Below are 15,154 nucleotides of genomic sequence, written 5' to 3'. Positions count from 1 at the left end.
GGCAATAATGGAAACTGCCGTGGGCTCAGATGGTTGAATGGTTGAATTACGTGTGGTTGCTTGCGAATGCATCTCTCAAATTGCAGGCCTCATGACAGAGAGCAGCTGTTGAAGCGGAGTAGCCTCTCATAAACAAGAGTAGCGGTACTAGTACAAGACATGTGACCCTCTAGCCATCATGTTCTGTGCAAGTCCATGTGCGATCCTATGGCCCACCGCACTACATGTGTTGTGGGTGTGAGGAAGCGCATTTGAAGCCAGGTTGAGAAGGATGATGGCTTGATGCGCAGCGCCACAGAGGCGGCACACGGTAACGTGATCATGCAAACGCTACAGACGGTGCAAAGCCTATGCGAGCCAAGATGGCTGTTGGCATCATGTGCCCTGTCTTCATGTGCGTTTGGTGGTGGAGCTTTTTTTTACCTTATTGTCACCAAAAGGTTACTTTCTTTTTTTTTTTGTCCTCTTTTCTTCCTAAAAAAAGTGACTAGAAAAATTAAATCTGAAAAAAAGAATTATGATACTGGGGGGACGTATTGCTTGAAAAAATTTGGCCCTACAAGGGTTAAAAAAACCACAGGTAGTAAAAATTCATCCAGAGCACCCAACTGTAGCCTCTCTTATAGTTAGTGTGTTGCTTTAGGATATTAAATTCGGCAACTCAATTTGAGTCTTGGTTGTCTCAGGAGTGAGCTCGCTGACCTATGAGGCAAAGTATGTACAGAATACTAAAGCCAGCCTCAGTTTCTCTGCCGCTTTTGTGGCCGAGGTAATTAGCACCATCCGTTAGCTGGGCAGTAAAGTAACTCTACTACCCTCCCATCCATCTTCGCAACTCTGCTCCCCTCACCCTTCCTCGCAGCCCCCTTGCCTTTGCCTGTCTCCACGGGCGCCCCTGGAGACATGTGAAAGGCGAAGGGGCTAGAAGTTTCATTTTCTGGCCATTACTACGTAACAAACTTTGGCTGGTGTAGGCACACTTGTAGTCCATGCTGTGGGTGAGCCCGCATAGAAAAAGAAAGAAAAAGAAACGCGAGAGGGTTGAGGAGGTACCGGCACAGGCACCATGCCTGTTACCATGACAACGAAAACGGCCATGGGCGGTGCCATTTTGCTGACATGGGCACACTAAAATGTTGCCTGCCTGCTAGGACCTTAACTGAAGGGGGCCTTGGCGCTAGCTCCGATTGAGCATTTGCATTGAAAGAGCTAATGAAAGCCATGCGGAAGTTCACCCCTCTGACTAAAGCTCTCAATTGCTTAAATTTCATGATCCTTCTTATGTTCAGGTCTACTTTGTGGCCCGTGAGCTGCCACCGCTGCTAACCCAGCTAAGCCAGGTCGACCTGGACCTCGTCATGAACCACCTGAGCGACCTCTTTTCGAACCCCGAGTCGTCTTTGCTGGCTGTTTGGCAGCTGTTTGACCTCGTGGGGCTTGCTCTGGGGCCAAAGGTCCTTGCCGAACGACTCCTGACTGTGCTCATCAACCTTCTTTCGACTGACCAACTGACCGTGCGGCACTTCCGGCTTTTCCATCGGTCCTTTTTGCTCAAGCTCCAGGTGAATCCTACTCTGTGTCGGATAAGAAAAAAAGATGTCTGTGCACAGACATAGAAAAATGCCATGCTATGTGTAACCTTGCAATAAGCGAGAGGTAGACTGGGTACTTTGGTAATAGTATAGAACCCTCTCGTAATAAGTTAGCCCAAGATACCCACGAACAACATTTTAGGGTTTTGCAAGCGATCAACACAAATCCCACCCCATCTCTCCTTCGTTGCATTTTTACATTACTGTTTAGAGACTATTAAGTCCATCTGTTATCTGTCCTATGCATTACAGGGACTAGCCAACCCCATTTCTTGGTATTAATGTCAACTAGAATATTGGCTACTGACCTTTTCTCTCTCACCCACACTGCTGTCTTCCTGTCTCTTAACGTTATGCCTATAATTTTTCAGTGCATCACTCGTTGCGCGGTCCTGTAGCTTCTTCTCAAGCTTCTTTGTTAATCTCCAAGATTCTGCGCTGCCTTGCCTCACCTAATTCGGTTCTGTTCCTCACCAATTCCTCTTCTCCTGCACAACAACAGGAACTGGTCTTTCTAGTGCACCATGTGGCCACTGACTCCTTCATGAATCTTGCAAAGGTCCCGATCCTACTTCAGTAGACTTCTGTTGACTCTGAATAATTCGATTTTTTTCTGTTAGTTCGATCCCATCCGAAGGTCTCAGCAGGCGCCCATGCATTTCTATGGGCGCAATCTTACGTTATTTCTATCCTGAAATTTGCCTTCACCAAATAAATCGAATTGCATGCGTGCGCCTGACCCCTATGGTGACCCCAATAGTGACCCCATCACTGGCCGCATCTGCCTCGGCACTGCTTCGAGGACAGTGAACGCATTGAACATCCATTACAAACGCGCATTTTCGACCTGCCCAGTAAGATTTTCAAGCGATAATGGTAGCTCACAATGTCTGATTATGGTATGTACCCGACTAACGCGCAGCTTTTTTTTACCCAAATAAATTATACGGGGAAGTGCGTCCACAATGTTCGTATGCTGTGCCGCATAACACGTCTTTATTGCGGTGAAGCTAACTTTAATTACACGTGCGGCGATGTTGCTCTGTAAATGAGACACCACTGTGCAACATATATCAGACCCTTGCCCAACTTTCTAGCTAAAAGTTCAGACCTGGGTTAGATTTCTACTTCAGCTAAATGCTCTAATGTTATCTTCACATTAGTTTTCTACTTTGCACACATAGAAAGCTAGTGCACATTTGATTTGGGGATTTGTTAGTATTGGAGGTAAAATACCACCAAATAAATTGGGCATTCTGACGTTGTTGTTATTTCTGCATCTGGTTCAATTTGACCCATCCATTAATTCGATCAATTTAGTCAGTGCCAACAAGGTCAAATTAACGAAAGTCGACTGTATTTTACATTTTACTTCCATGCAGGTGCGTCTTGGAATGCGCACCTTTCTGCACTGCTTCATCACGCTATTGGTCGAAGCTGTGGGTGGATACCGGGACAACAGCACAGCCCAGATTGTGTGAGCATGCAGTCCCTCCCGTGGTCCTCTCGTCTCTTCTGTTTTACAGGAAGCGTTGCGGCCGCATTTATGCGAGACGAGAATACAGAAATGCTTTCAAGCTTGGATTTACAACCATGTTACAGGCCAAAATTAATCAAGATTGTCTTTAGCACTGCTTCTTGTGGCCCACATGAATCCTTGGGGCATAAAACCCAGAGTTTAGAAGATAACAAAGTTGAAGGCAGGCAAAGAACTGCGTAATGAGTGCAATGAACAACAGAGCGGAAATCGGGTAATGTTTAGAGATAAGGGCATGGCATGGTCTGATTGTGATTAAGAGGATGTTGTGAAATTGGGCAGACCGTGATATGCATCAAGCAGGTAACCAGTTGCCTATCAGAGTAATAGAATGGGTACAAAAGGAAGGTGGGAAATGCAGTCAAAGATGGCCAAGGATAGGGTGACAGGACAAAATTAGGAAATGTGCAGACCTGGAATGAAGACAGCTGTTGTAAGATTGGGGTAATCAAGAATTTCTCGAAGAAGCCTTCATTTTCCATTGGCCTAAATGGTTGCTGAAGAAACACACTATGTCAGTTTATATGATAAAGCAGTGGAATTTCGTTAATTCAAGCCCGCTTAGCTCAAGCTTCCAGTTTATTCGAACTGACGCTGTGGTCCAATCAAAAGGAAGTGTATTTCAGTGTGCGAAAACGGCCGGTAATTGAAACATGTAAGCATTTTAGACAGTTAATTCCAGCATATCACACCACCAACCATGCTCTCAGCAGCATGCCAACTCGCACGGGAGTGCGACCCAGCACTGCTCCCATCTTCCATTGCAAATATCGTATTTTGGCATGTATAATCCGCAAAAAAATTTAAAAAATTTAGCAGTACTGTAATATGACAGTAACGTAATATAAAAATCTGGAGGACGTTTAAACTTTGCCTTTAAGCGTGGAACGCCATAGCACTCAAAGACAAAAGAAGTGACCTTTTTTTGGCATTGTGGAATGGTAACTTACAAACACAGCCCGAGCCATTTTTCTCTTTAATATCCTTTTAACCGAACTGGTGATGATGATGATAAAATGGTGACGATGCGCCTGCTCACTTACCATCCTTTCTTTGCACAGGGATCCCGAGAATCCGAGCGCAGCTGTTCGAAAAGGATCGCACCTTGACAGTGCGGAACTCGACCCGCTTCGTCAGACCAGCACATCGGCATCGCGAGAGGCGTCGCCAATGCGCACCGGCCATCGAAGTTCCTCTTCTGAGCGGGACATGCCATCCGCGTCGCCGGAGCCAGCCACGTTCGGCGAGCCAGAGATGTTTGAGCTCGATCAAGATCAGGAGCTAGAGCAGTCTGCATCGTACTCGTACGAGAGGAAGGTACGAGCAATAACGTACAGTGACACTTCGAGCTCCCAAGTTCTTGGCTACAAACAAACATTCATCAATGTTGCCGCATTCTTCTTTGCCACTTTTTGGCATGTGATGTTCTCATTCAAAATATGCATAGATATGTATTAATTGTGTGGTTTACCCCTTTTTATTGAATGAAAACATTTAGGAACATGTCAGAGGAGAGTATTTCTCAAAGTACAAGTCTGCAACAATGTTTTGTACACTCAAAACAGCAAAGCAAATGTAAACTACAGGATGATATGTGCACGAGTGCACAAAGACAGCAGTTATTGGTGGAACAAGCAGATGTGTATGACTTATTATCGTAGAGCCAAGCTAAGTACACCATGAATAAGTAGGATCTGTCCTCTTTAATATTGGTGCAAACTGGCCGCACAAGCTTAGGCTTGGTGGTTAAAGAGATAAAGAAGCACTAAACTAGAGTAATTATGTCATCTGTGTTAGTAAATTAGAATTATAAAACACCAAAAGGGTTACTCTCACTATGAGCAGAGGCTTTCAGTAAGGGAGAAAAGACAGAAAAATTGAGTGACATCGAAATTCTCGCACCAGTTTTTCAAGACATTATGGACATTGACAGAATATGCCGATACTAGTTAAGTGTTTATTGATAAAAAAGGATTATACCGCATTCCAAATGTACCATCATCTTAACCTAGCAGGTATAGGACATTTCCTGCACCCAAAAAAGAAATGCCCAAATATGTCAGAATACCTTTGAACTCTGTGATGTTACTGTAAAGTACCAGTATCGTAGTTTGGGCATAAAATTTAATAAAATTGAACTTTGGACTTCAACTTGTGCGCTTGCAATCACTTTTCTCTGCTAAATGAATTTCTTCTTTTATGTTGAGTTACGTAACTCAATAAAACATGATTCTGATTCTCATAGCTCTACTGAAATCTTGGAAGGCTATTATATCATTCTAAATTGACAGTGTAGTTTTTTAGTGTTCCCTTAAGTAAAATGTTATTCCTGCTAACATAAAAATGCAGGTTATAGTATCTGGTGTACACTTGTGTTCTGGTTGTGGGCGTTACGCATGCACAATTTTTATTTCTGTGTTGCACCCTGCTTAGCAAATTTCCTTTTTCTTTTTAAATTTCAATACAAACATTTTAGTAATCGCTGTGTGGCTGCAGTTTTTGACAGCCTAGAAGGGAAGAACAGCCCCTGCGTTAAATGTTCGCTTCTTTCTTTTTCCATTGCTAAAGGACACAGCAACATTTCCGGAAATTACGACATGGCCTCCTTCAGCTGACAAGGAAGAACAGCCAAACGCAAGCCAGCCCGAGAGGCTGGAATCTGAAGGGACAGAACCCTCACCACAGATGCCATCAATTCCTGCCATTCCAGTTACTGTGAGCTGTTTAGCATATTATTCATAGTACATGCCTTCAGCGACTAACATATTTTAGTTGCATTATAACACATTGTAGAGAGGTTAGTTTTTTGTTTAATTTATACCTTCATCATTTTTTCGTTAATTTATTCTACCTAAGAGTCAATGTGGACCATTACATTTGAAGTGTATGGAGATGGTACAGTGAAGAATTATAGTTGTTGATGACAGTTTTGAAACAAGAATGGTCATTTGTCAGAATGTTCTTGGTGGGGAGATTGCGATGGTCTTGTATTGTCCACAGAAATAAAGGAATGCTGAAAGCTTGCTTTGAGACTTTGAGGATAAACACCAAAAAAAGCATAATACAGTTAAACCTCAACATAACAAAGTCGGCAAAATCAGCAGTTTGCTTCGTTATACAAGAATTTCGTTATACAGTCAATCCCGGATATATCGAATTATTGCCTATTTCGAACAGTTAAAAAATCCCCTTAGGAATCCCATGCAAAAGTATAGCGCTATTGTTTACGTATATAGAACTCCCGTGCACCGGCATATCGATGTATCGAACTCCATGCTGAGCTGCGCCCCGGCAAGTGCGCTTCTCCCACCATACTCCACCCCTGCAAGTGCACTTCTCCCATCGCATTCCATCCCCGCAAGTGCGCTTCTCCTCCCGAAGTCCTCGCGATGTTCCAGCGATCTCACGCGCGCCACCCCGCACTCTGAGAAAAGGGCGTGTGGGTAAAAGGCACGTGACGAGGTGCACTTGGAGTGTGATTGGGTGTGAAAGGATAGCGGGAGGGAAAAACCACACTGACTGCAGGCACCCGTTTCCTGTGTTTTGGTTGGCTGACACCGCTGGCGCAGCGAAACGAATGGGGTCAGTGCAGCTTGGGCTTGTGGTAGTGCGGAGACGCGGAGCGATGCGACTTTCGATTCGCTTCGTTCCTTTTGTTCACGAGGCCAACGCGAAGGCTTGAAACTCGTGTGGTGCAGTGCGTTTTTCTTTCCACCTTTGGCACGTGTTCTAGAGCCATGGCTGCGAAAAAACGCAAGAATTTTGATTTTTCAGCAAAGGCGGACATCATTTGACGCGTGGAGGCTGGTGAGAAAAAGTATCGGTAGTCGCGGCATTCAGAATTCCTCGCAACACCCTGAGTACGATCCTCAAGAACAATGCCGATGTTAAGCTGAAGGCAGTGCAATCCAGTCGCCCTGGAGCGTGTCGTGTGCGCGTCCCAACCTTTGACAAGGTCGGGAAGTCATCGTATGCCTGGTTTTTGGAAACATGTGCCAAGAACATACCTGTTGATGGCCCAATGCTCATGAAGAAGGCGAAATGGTTTGCTGTGGCCTTCGGAGAAGAAAGCTTCACTGGTGGCACTGGTTGGCAGCAGCGATTTAAGAGTCGCTACAGCATCGTCGGAAAGACCCTTTTGGGCAAAAGCGAGGCGACTAGCACAAGTCACATAGAGAAGTGGTTGTCCAAAGAGTGGCCAAATGTTTCTGACAGCTTTTCGCCGTCGCAAATGTTCAGCGCAGATGAGACAGCACTGTTTTGGCAAATGCTGCCAAACAAGACTCTGCATCTGAAGGGCGCTGCATGCCATGGTGGAAAGAACAGCAAAGTGCGCGTATCGATTTTGCTTGCTGCAAAGGTTTTGCTTGCTGCTTGAGGAGAGCTTAATGAACTTGATGGTGCAGAAGAAAAAGCAAGCAAAGGTCACAGATATTTTTCTTCCGAAATAAAGTCCTCTGGTCATCGCGCTGTGTTTTTGTTTTTTTACACGCCTTGGAGGCACAGATCGGTAAGTTCCCGTTAGTCACGACATCGGGAAATTGCCTCGAGATGTGTGGAGTTGTTAGAGAAACTTTTGACATGCATATTTTCTATTTCGAATGATCGATATATCGAACTACTTCGCGATCCCCTTCGAGTTCGATATATCCGGGATCGACGGTATTTAACTTTGTCCTTTTCTGCAAGTAAGTACAGCTGCAGATGTAGACGGAAGGTGCCCCAATATTTTCTGAACGGTTGGGCAATCGGAAAAACACAAATTTGAAGAACACAAAAAGTTATTTGGTTGAATTTGAGAGTCAGCGACAAAAGATAAGGTTTCATTTCGTGTCACTGGTATCTTCGCACCTTCATCTGCCTCTCGCTTCAATGCATCTTCAAAACTTGAGATTACACAGCCTCTATTACTAAATGCAGGAGACACAGCATACATGATGCTACACCATTTCGGCACATTCCAACCCTTGTACACGTGCCAGATTACATCTAAAGCAGGGAGCATGGGCTGCGTATATGCTCAGCTACACTTGAAAAGGAGACATGTGCCTACCGGCACCTTGCTTCCTCTCCCTCCTGTCTTTGTGCATGCTTGATCATGCTACCGCAAGCCCACTTCCCTCCCCATCTTTCCCCTTGTTCGTGCAAGAAGACGGCACTCAAGCCACCATCCCTCTCCGCTCACCCTATTGTGCTTTCACTCGCACCTAAAGCCTACAGCTCACGGGCGGGATAGGACCTTATCGCACTTGTACTTTATCCAGAACCTGATGCTGCTTCGCTTCGGTGATTGCTCTTGGTTGCACGGCGCACGATTTGAGAGGCACTCACAAGCAGCCACTTGTAGGTCAAATATCTGACCATCTGCATCGTCAGAAGGTGCCATTTATTGTCTCAGTATTCCTTTACGGCGGCACTGAAATTTCGCTATACAATCGACTCTCGACCGACGAAACTGGTCGAATTATCCAGCGGGTCGAAACAAAAGGCAGAAAAAAACGCCAAAAGCACGCTTCACTTGGCAGTATTGCCTTTAAAAGTAGCTTCGCCGCAATGCAGTTTTGTTATGCGGTGAAGCATACCAAGCACAAAAAGCTGCCACCCCATAATTGCTACCCATATGCTACCCCATAATTTTAAAGAACGTGTACCAGGACCATTAACGGCTGATATACGAGGCACGCATGACAGGTGAAACAAGAACTCAAATTGATACAGAAACGTCAGAAACAGATCTGAATGGCTGCCAGTATGCTTATTAGGCACCTAGGTGCTTGTACTGTGACCGGAGACGGCGTGCACGCGCTTGTATAATTAAGAAACCCATATGTCTAATGACAATGGCCCCCTTTCCATTCATAGCATGCTTCACCGCAATAAATTGTATGTGCTTCACGGCGTAACACGGATGTATTGCGCCGAAGCTGACCAGTCAAGTTCGCATTATTTGGCGAAGGTCACTTTTGAGATCAATATAACCGAAGCTTGGGCCCACAAAAATGTACAGCCGCCGGCTGGGACCTCCGGTCGAGAAGTCGAAATAACCGGAGTCGAAATAATGGAATTCTACTGTATTGAAATTGTGTATAAACACACTTCGTTGTATTGAAGATCTGAATGCATGCTGTTTTATGCACAAGGAGTTGCAGAAAGTTTAATACTTTGTTATATTGAGAATTTCGTTATATCGAGGTTTAACTGTAAGCTTAACTGAGAACTTGTAACTGGTGGTGTTTAACTGTAAAAGCAGAGACATACTATCTCCCAGTGAGAGGCTAGGGTAGGAAGGCTTAGTTGCGTTTTCAGGGTAGTTACACTAATGTTATATGAGCGATTAAGAATTGACTGAGCACTGTTGAGCTGATTCAAGTGTGTTGCTTAGATACATGTGGTTAAAATGAGAGATATCACTAGCATATTGTAGATAACGACCACATAAAGTCAACGTATAATAAGGCCGAAGAAAGCATAGGAGAAGTTAACTGTTTTTCTTATTTTAATTGAAGTGTATCTTCTCGAAGTTTTGGGCAGAACCAGCGACATGATTCATGAAGTGTACTTAAGATTATGTGCTCCGTTTACCCAATTTTAATGTGCCATCGTGCACCCAGTTTTTATGCTTCACAGTAAGACAGAAACATGCAGTCATGTCTGATGCTCAAGGAAAAAGAAAAATGGGAAACATTAAAAAGAGAGAGAAAGCAATCAGAAAAAGACAAAACCTCCAAAACTTACCTTCACAGAGTATAAATTCATTCTCATTCATTCTTCATTATCATCACTTTCAGGCAGCTCTTTACCACTGCCTGCAAACCACATCATGTTGCCCTCTACGCAGTCCACAGTGTTTTATATTCTGCATTTCTTTAGCGACTCGACAACAATTGCAAGTGGTGTCAGTGCCCACATTTTAATTAACCTCACAATAAAAGCGATTTGTTGTCATTGCCAACCTACTCAATGATGTGTTCGGTTTGGCCGATTCTGGTGATAGCATGAGTGCAGCACCACTCGGACAATTGATAAGTTACAAAAATAAATAGGGTTAGTATAGAGCTGTTACATTATGCCAGCCAGAGATGCCTCGATGCAGATTTCAGTCCACGTCTAGCATCTGCCCCAAAGGTTGCACCCACAATGCAGTCTTTCGCCGCTTGTGCAGGAATCATTGGACCAGAAAGGGTCACCACATGAAACTTTACACTTGCCCCAACAGGAGACGTATGAGGTCACTCCCTCGGAAGCTACCGAAAGCGGCGGCTGCAACCTCAGCGACATAGCCTCGGAGAGCGCAGTGTGGCTCGCGCATCGGCTCGGCCCCGTCCTAACGGCCAAGCACCTCAGCCGGAACCTGCTGCGGATGCTGACACTTTGCTACATGGGGCCCCAACAGCTAAGCCCAGCCAAGGGACCACTGCTCGAGGGCGGTAAGTTGGGTGAGAGGTGACCATCGTCGGTCATTATTAGGCACAGGCGAATATTCAGAACTTTTGAATAACAAATTGAATACACTGTGCGCTCGTTAGAATGGACTCGCGTACAACAGACTTTTGGATATAACGGACCATAGTTCAGCCTTAGTTTGTTCTACATATTTTATTAGTGCAACAGAGTTAGCTTTTAATGGATTGCGCTACAACGGACTATCGGCTACAGCGGATGAAAGTAGCGGCAATTTTTTTCAAAATCGGGCGTATAAAGCATACTTTTGCCTTGTTGACATGAGCTGACAACTGACTTGCAAGGATCATCCGACTATAGTGGCTCAATATCGCGCACGCGAAGGAAGAAGGCTGGGTGGAAACGCGCCGTCTTCTTTCGTGTGCGAGGCACGGAGGGAGGGGGCAGGCGAGAGAGAGGGGTTCTACTCTGGCGGTTGCTGTTGACGGTGTGGCCGCAATCTGCAATCTGCAATGTGGACAAATTGCTCACCCGCACACGCACCATATCTTGAAAGTGATCTGCGATGTGGACAAAGTGTATCCAGTGCCGGTATCTTCGTAGTGCTGTGCTTTCGACGTTAGTATTGCATTGAAACACAAGACAGCACGAAGGTCAAATTGCTCGCTGCTGCTGCTGCGCTTACCTTGCTTAATTTGCTATCGCAATTGATGTTTCGCCTTTTGGGCAATACGCCGACTGTGTTTGTTTGTTTTTTACTTTGGACATTCGTCATTCACTTTTTGCAATAAAATCGTTAGACACTGTGACAAAAGTTTCGGAAGTGAGACGTTTTGGATATTACGGACTTCAGATAAAACGGACGTTTTTTGTGGATTATCAGGGTCCGTTGTAACGAGAGTCGACAGTAGTACCCTATTCGGTTCCCAGTGGATTCTTATTCTTCAAATTGAATAGTCACTATTCGTGGATATGAATACTTTTCTAATAGATTTCAAGTGTTTCAAAACGCTAACTGTGTCCACATTTAAACATAAAATTGGAGCAAAAGTACAATAAATTTCATTCCGGCAGGTGCAGCATAGGCACAAAACATAACACTTATGATGTGGAGCAGGCCATGTCGCTCAGGAAGCCATTCTTTACCCGCTATACACCAATAATTCACGTTATCTGAATAGTCCTGGGCATGTAAGGAAACTGCTTATTTGTTCCTAATGCTCCACTTGCGCTTTTAATAAGCAACTCTTCATAATGTACAATGACAGAAACTTGGTGATGTTACGGATACTAGGATGTGAACTTGGTTTCATATTAATTGTGAAAACAGCTGTTAATTATTCAAAAAGCATTTGATCTGATTCAATTTGCTTCTGGTACTGTTTAATTCATCTTCTGTTCGGGCGCAAAATTTACTATTCACGTGCCCCTAGTTATGGCTTGACTGGGATGGAAGCTTGGCCTTGTTGGAGTGACATTGAAAAGTGACACATTGCTGTAAGAAACATGGACCAAGAGGGAGACATACAAATGCTTGCACACAGGCACACAAACACTAACAGCTTCACTCTATTTACTTGTGCATGAACCTCCACATAACACGGATGTAACAAAGTAAATCTAAAATTTGGTGGGCCATGCTTTATTTCGATTAGTATTCTACTGCTATAATGTAACTCTAAATGCAACATTCTAGACAATATTGGTTGCAGTGAAGCCAATATTTCTTTACTCGCAACTCAAAATGTCACATACTCAACGAGAGTGACTCGAAACGGCACATTCTGGAAGCGCATGTGTGTTTTGGCTAGTAAGCTTGGCTTGGCTGTCCCGCAGCTAGCAATCCTATGTGCCAATCCCATGTGATGACAGCAATAGCACGGTTGCGTATTAACAATACAAATAAGCATGTGTTTGTTATTTAGCGTTGTTCATGTGCCAGGTATTATCACCAACCTAAAATTTGGACTCGATGGGGACCATCCAGCATCCTTTTTAGTGAAAGCTAATGGCAGCATTTCTGTGCTTTATTTAGTTTCTATTTATTCAGATGTAGACATTTCTTTGAGTCTCAGTATCAGGGACGTCCCTTTTAGGGAGCTCTTTGGGACAAGTCTACTTGTACTTCAAATGTAAAATTTTTCTGAATGATGCTCTATATCTGCAATATCTGAAACTAGGCATTTTTAGGTGGTCCAGAATTAAAACTGAAAACTTAAGCAACCCCCGCCCCCAACAGAAACTAATGCAAGCATGCTTGGAGTTTGAGTGCTGTGGCTAAAAAACTTAAGAGTAACAGTGTTTGTGGGGTTCTGCTTCAGTGTCTTCTTGATCATCTCTTTTCGCTAATGTTCACGTAGACCTTTTTTTTTTTCGTTTCTAGATGTGAGCCTTTTCGAACAGGGTGTGGTTGGGGACCAAACTGCTGCTAAAGTTCTCGAGACACTGTCCAACTTGGCGATGCTTTACGGGGAGAGCTTCATCACACGCCAGTACCTGCCCCATGCTGTCGAACTGGTATGTGCGCTGTTTCCTTAATTTTCAAGCGTGAGCCATTGTGTCATTCTAATCCTTTCCATATGGAAAACTAACTTGGCTTGTCCATAGGAGCTCCAACCATCAATACAGTCCTGAAGATGGTATGGTTTATTGCTCTATGCATTGTGACAACACCAGATGGTGCAGCCTGTTGAAGGAAAAATTTCTTGGACAGAAATGTTTCTTTTTGCCGCTACACTTGACCTAAGCTTGACTGCAGCATGGCCTTATGTACAATGCTATGTTTCAGCATGTTCCATGCATGGAAATACTTTCCTTAGACACAGAGTAACACTGCAATAATGCTGCTTTTTAAGAATTATTCTATGTTTGTACAAGGCATAACGGTTTAGTTTTGTTTGTTGTAAAAGCGAAATTAAAGGACATGCATATGTTGAATAAAGCCCACCTTCAGTTACAGTGTCAAGTTTAAAAAAGAACTTACTATTTCATCCAAATGCAAATGTAACTTGCAGCTTTGCTTTACAAGCTCATCTCAGTATATTCTAAACCAGTTTTATAATATATTCTAAACCACTTTGTTATGATTTTTTACCTATCAATAAAGGGTTAAAAATTGCAGTTATTCCTCACATGTTTTACTCAGCTTGTTGGAAGCTTACCTTAAAAACTGTACCCTTTATGGGTGTATCATCACCAATAGTCGTAGTCAATCTTGTGTGGAGTCTTCTTTCTAAAGCACTTAGTGCTCAATATTTTTCTGCTATGAATGCAGTGCTAGTTTCTGCATGACACAGTATAACAGAGTACTAGGTACGTGGAGTTAAATAAAGTGCCTGTTGGGCATGGCAAAACTGCACCCAAAAGAGCGTAAGACTTGGTTACACCCTAATGGGTGAAATATTTTCACATTGTTTTATACATAGCAGGCAATGGCGAAAACACCCGTGTACTTAGATTTAGGTGCACGTTAAAGAACCCCAGGTGGTCGAAATTTCCGGAGTCCCCCACTACGGCGTGCCTCATAATCAGAAAGTGGTTTTGGCACGTAAAACCCCATAATTTAATTTTTTAATAGCAGGCAATGCTACAAAGGCTAGAACCTTCTCTCACTGCCCACATTTGAAACCCAAAAATAGTCGCATGTGAAAGAAAAATGTAGGTATGCGTCATGTTATTCAACATAACATTGAGCCCCCTACTTTTATGGCACAAAAGGTGACGCAGTTATTACATGAATGGTGTCACACATCTATTTATGACCGATTGTGAAGAGATGCTTCTGTGACCAGCTGCCACAGCACAACACTTGCGCTCATGACCAAAGCGCAGCATGTCGTATAGTGGAAGGACAAAGGTGCATGAACAATACGTCATTTGATCTGACCCTGCATTCAGAAGTTGTAGTTGTAATATTTGAAGTACTCATTCACAGACAGCCTCACAGATTAAAAACAGCTCCACTGCAAAATGCACGGAGTGGGACTTCTGTGTCCTCACTACATGCCTAGGTTTCACAGCATTGCCTGCCAAATACGAAACGGAGTATAGAGGGTGGAGCCAGAAGGGTGCAGCTCTCTAGACTACTCTTTTAACTGGTGTAATACAGATTTTAGAAGGGTTTATTCATCAAATTACACCTTTTAAGGTTGTGCACCTAAGTTACACTGTATATGGTGTTAAATAGGGCATGCACCCTACATTATCTAAGAGCGATGCTTTTGCACACATCGGGCTTGCTCGAGCTGTATGCCTTCTTTCTATGTGGTCCTGTGTCAGTTGTGCATGTGCAAAAAGCACCTGACTGACAACCTCGAAGCCGGACTCATCGGAGCCGTCACGATGGTCAAACACGTGCTTCCTTTCCTGTCCGACACAACCCTCATGAGCCAGCTTCAGGTGAGCAGTCGCAATTCCTCTTTTACTTGGTGCCAGGGGCTGCATTTCAGCATGATATACGCTGCTGAAAAGCTGCCGCAGAGTGGGCCCTATTCATTGATAGAGTTGATGAGAAGCATCGGTGTTAATAAGATGAGCCAAGCCATTTCCACTTGCATTCTTAAAAAAAAGATACCTGTACAGTACTCACACAATGTAATGCATCAATTTACAGCTGACTAATCTG

The 15,154-nt window shown here is 43.9% G+C and overlaps 1 protein-coding gene across 4 annotated transcripts in view; it reads left to right on the top strand.

The window, feature by feature from the left end:
• The window catches only part of Wdr81 (WD repeat domain 81), an 80,371-nt gene that overhangs the window by 38,814 nt on the left and 26,403 nt on the right, over positions 1 to 15,154 (top strand). For 3 of the 4 annotated variants that reach the window (XM_050194454.3, XM_050194455.3, XM_050194453.3), the window contains exons 16-22: positions 1,290 to 1,562; positions 2,975 to 3,069; positions 4,191 to 4,446; positions 5,698 to 5,844; positions 10,346 to 10,556; positions 12,914 to 13,047; positions 14,809 to 14,928. In XM_050194454.3, coding sequence (XP_050050411.2) covers positions 1,290 to 1,562; positions 2,975 to 3,069; positions 4,191 to 4,446; positions 5,698 to 5,844; positions 10,346 to 10,556; positions 12,914 to 13,047; positions 14,809 to 14,928 — 1,236 coding nt within the window. The remainder of the gene's footprint in view (positions 1 to 1,289; positions 1,563 to 2,974; positions 3,070 to 4,190; positions 4,447 to 5,697; positions 5,845 to 10,345; positions 10,557 to 12,913; positions 13,048 to 14,808; positions 14,929 to 15,154) is intronic. The other variant, XM_055062208.2, reaches the window with a different exon arrangement.

This window comes from Dermacentor andersoni, chromosome 10, assembly GCF_023375885.2.
Source record: "Dermacentor andersoni chromosome 10, qqDerAnde1_hic_scaffold, whole genome shotgun sequence".
Taxonomy (NCBI): Eukaryota; Metazoa; Arthropoda; class Arachnida; order Ixodida; family Ixodidae; genus Dermacentor; species Dermacentor andersoni.
This window is presented reverse-complemented; position numbering and strand designations above follow the sequence as displayed.